Raw genomic sequence first — 3,403 nt, 5'->3', positions numbered from 1 at the left:
CCATCGTCCTCCCGCTTCCATCCACTCACAGCAGGTTGAAATCCAATCCAAAAAGCCTATATCCCTGCCCTCGCAATATCAGGTGGAAGTGGGGAAAGCTGGGGAGACCCTTCTTACAGGGAGTAGGATGCCACTAAAGGAAACTCTTTTTCCCATACATTCATCTCACATGATGATTTCTTCGGTCCATCTGTTTCCTGGCTCTTGAGCATCATTCACGAAGACTCCGGAGGCTCCTCAGGTATCTTCTCCCAGCTGGAAAGCTGCCCACAGCTGAGAGGGGTATGGAGAGGCAGGGGGAAGGAGGAAGCAACTTGTACTGCATATAGAGCTCAAATCCTGGACACAAGAGGTTGATGGAGCCACTGAGTCCAGATAGAAGCAGCCGGTTAAGTTCCCTTTGTAGGTTTGAGGGTTCTGTTTTGTTTTGTTTTTTCTTCTTCTTCTATTTTTTGCACTTTTGGAAGAGAATTGTTAAAATGCCAATTCTTGACGTGACCAAGGACTCCGGAACAATGCATAAGAGCCTTTTCCCCTCCCCTCTGAAAGGCTGCTAGTTCCCCCCACCGAGGGCACTAGGACGCTGCTGAAAACGGCACAGAACTGGATGAGATTTCGGCTGATTTCACGATGGTGATGACACTGGTGGTGGCAACTTTGGTCGGGGTAATAGGCCCTCGCGCCACAGTACGAGCAAAGGTCTGGAGTGCTTCGTACTTGGAGCGCAAGGCGTCCAGCTCTAGCTTCATGCTGCTGTTTTCTCTGGCCAGCTTCTCCACCTCTTGCTGCAGCTCAACCCGCTGCCTCTCGAGCTCCTCTTTCTGAGTCACGCGCTTGATGCGGCAGCTGGCAGCGTAGCCCCGGTTCTTCAGCGTGCGCCTCCGCTGCTTCAGACGGATGACCTCCTCTTTGGTGAGACCCCTCAGGTGCTGGTTCAGCTCCCGTACGGACATTGACACGAGTTCATCATCACTCAGCACTGGGGCATTCTCTCCTGACTCCTCCTTTACCTGCAAATACCAACAGCACAGGGGTAGCAGCAACCCTAGGTGAACGGATGTTCTGGACAGTGAAAAGAGACAGGCCACCCCACAGCAATGAGACACTCCTACCTGGAAACCACCCCTCAAGCACTATAGAGAGTGCATGCTCCACTACAACACTGGTGTAAAACATGGTAGAGATCTGAGCAGTGCTGTTTCTGGGTTTGGGTCACCCTCTTAAGCCAGAGAAAGCCAGAGCCTTACACTCCCAGTATGAACTCAGATTTTTAAGGAGAGAAATGTAAAGCAGATCGAAGGCCTTTCTGTTTCTTTGCCAGGACCCAGATTTCACACTGAATGCTAAAGACTACATTTTTTCCCAGCATTATGCTGGAACACTATAACATCTCCAAAGCAGAATAGCCACTTGCATGTAGGGTTTAATTCAGCATTTTCTGGCTTTTCGTCACCCAAGTAGTGAATAAAACCAAACTTACTTGGTTTCAAGGGCCACAGCCTGACTTAGTTTCACTGGTACACAGGACAGACTCTAAAGTTACATGAGAAAGACACCAAAACTTTGTGCCTTTTTCTCAAGCAGGTTTGCTGCCACCATTATATTCAGAATCATTAGATCATTTAGGCTGGGAAAGACCTTCAAGATCATCGAGTCCAGAACCTTTAAGAAAGACATCATCCTTTTGTCCTGACTGCAGGACAACTGGAATGAAGTACTAAGACACTGGAAAGAAACTGACAATGCATGAACAACCCATGTACAGACCACCACCAAGCTGGTGGCATTTACTGTTTCATGGATCTGAGAGACACCAGCTGGACATGTCCTTTCCCCAGTGCCTCCCAGTCCTGAAAGCACTGGTTTCAGGATGCTGGCACTACGTACTAGAGTCAAAAGTCTCTTGGATAGCAACTGGGATACTCTAGCCTTCATGCCATCACAGAGTCTCCAGACTTCTTTCTGGGTATTGCTGGTATTCTTCTACCCTAACCTTGCCTGCAGATAGTGGGAAATTGTATCCACCTATTTCTAAGAGTCTCTCAGAATGGAAAAGAACAATCATGTGTGACCAATGGAGTATAGCTCTGCTACAGCCTCCCCAGCCACCCAACATCACCCGCTCAGCTTTCTTCCCTACCTTTAATGCCTTGTTCGGTTTGGGATTAGTCGTCATAACCTGAGCACAGTCTTCTGGACAAAACTGCTCAGAAATTGCAACTGGAAAAACAAAACAAGATTTTCAGGTTACAGTAATCTCAGAGATGAAGGCAAGAAAAAGATACCCAAAACACAGTCCAAACCCCCAGCTCATCCACCAACAAAAGAAGTCACCACACATTTGTTTAAAAGACCAGGATGGATTTGAAGATCAGTTTACCCTGTTCAGATACAAGAAAGAGGAATTTGCAGTGACAACTGCATTGTTTTTTAATGCTAAGGACTCATATTTTGCTGTGAACCACACTAAGATTAAGTAGGAACGACAGGGCAGGGAGGGGGGAAAGGACACCAGCTCCAGTCTGTAAACAACAGTTAGGGTAACTACCATACACCACCTTGCAATATGCCACCCCTTTCCAAGGGGAGCAGAGCGTGGCCTCCAAGGCCCAGTCACTTGCTCACTTCCCTCCGGAGGAATCCCAGACGCTCAGAATGGCCTATTAGGGACTGAATTAAGAGTCACCTCCACTCATAAAAGGCTCTGAAAAGCCACAAGACAACTACTCCCTTCATTCTTATTTTGACTATTATTAACCTGGTTCAAAATTGAATCAGCAACCCAGAAAGAAGCTGTCTGGTTTGTAACCTGCTTTCAGTGCCATCCCCACCCAAACGAGAGACGCTACCAGAAAACCCAAACAACAGAAACAAAAGCCCCCCTCCCACCCCTGAAAACAAAGCCAGGCAGGAGCTCGCCTCTCCCAAATCACCAGGGCTGCTGCTTCCCAATTCTCTCAGCCCCAGGTTTTGAGAGCTGACCTGCCTGATATTCCCAGCAAGGTGGAGGCATGTCCACCAACAGAGACACCACCCCCTGCCCAGACACTGCCCTTCGCTCTCACCTCAGCCAGCAGCTGCCCTCCTCGGATCAGCACCTCGCAAACAATCCACCTGCCCACACCTCCACCCAACCACCTTCCCCCTGCCTTGATGGCTGGCTGCTGGGTCCCTACCGCCAGAGAGGTGACAGCAGCTGTGCCACCATCACAGCCTCTGCCTGTCGCTCCCCCAGCGGGGAGGGTGTGAGATGCTGGTCCCCCCTCCCCGACGCAGGGTGGCTTGGAGGGCTGCACACCCTGCAGAGCACACAGCCTGTCTGGTGGGAGTCCTCTCTCTCTTACCACCCCCCCTTCTCCAGCCCAGCCCAAACCCTCCCCATTTCCACGTCTGCATCGTGTCA

At 50.0% G+C, this 3,403-nt stretch overlaps 1 protein-coding gene across 1 annotated transcript; it reads right to left on the bottom strand.

Moving 5' to 3' along the window:
* Positions 1 to 448: 448 nt before the first annotated feature.
* MAFK (v-maf avian musculoaponeurotic fibrosarcoma oncogene homolog K) lies at positions 449 to 2,217 on the bottom strand. Its single transcript, XM_010003272.1, has 2 exons — positions 2,141 to 2,217; positions 449 to 1,010 (listed from the first exon to the last, which is right to left on the bottom strand). The coding sequence occupies exons 1-2, from the start codon at positions 2,174 to 2,176 to the stop codon at positions 576 to 578; spliced, it is 471 nt and encodes a 156-aa protein (XP_010001574.1). The 5' UTR covers positions 2,177 to 2,217; the 3' UTR covers positions 449 to 575.
* Between the last annotated feature and the right edge of the window lie 1,186 nt (positions 2,218 to 3,403).

Source organism: Chaetura pelagica, unplaced genomic scaffold (assembly GCF_000747805.2).
Source record: "Chaetura pelagica isolate M959 unplaced genomic scaffold, ChaPel_1.0 scaffold138, whole genome shotgun sequence".
In the NCBI taxonomy this organism is placed as follows: Eukaryota; Metazoa; Chordata; class Aves; order Apodiformes; family Apodidae; genus Chaetura; species Chaetura pelagica.
Note: the sequence above shows the minus strand (reverse complement) of the source record. Positions and strands in the feature narration are given on the sequence as shown.

Bases quoted from the DNA above. Each gene is read 5' to 3' on its own strand.
- MAFK (XM_010003272.1), bottom strand. From the start codon at position 2,176: ATGACGACTAATCCCAAACCGAACAAGGCATTAAAG. The intron at 1,011-2,140 runs GTAGGGAAGAAA...TGGTATTTGCAG, and splicing joins AACCGAACAAGGCATTAAAG to GTAAAGGAGGAGTCAGGAGA.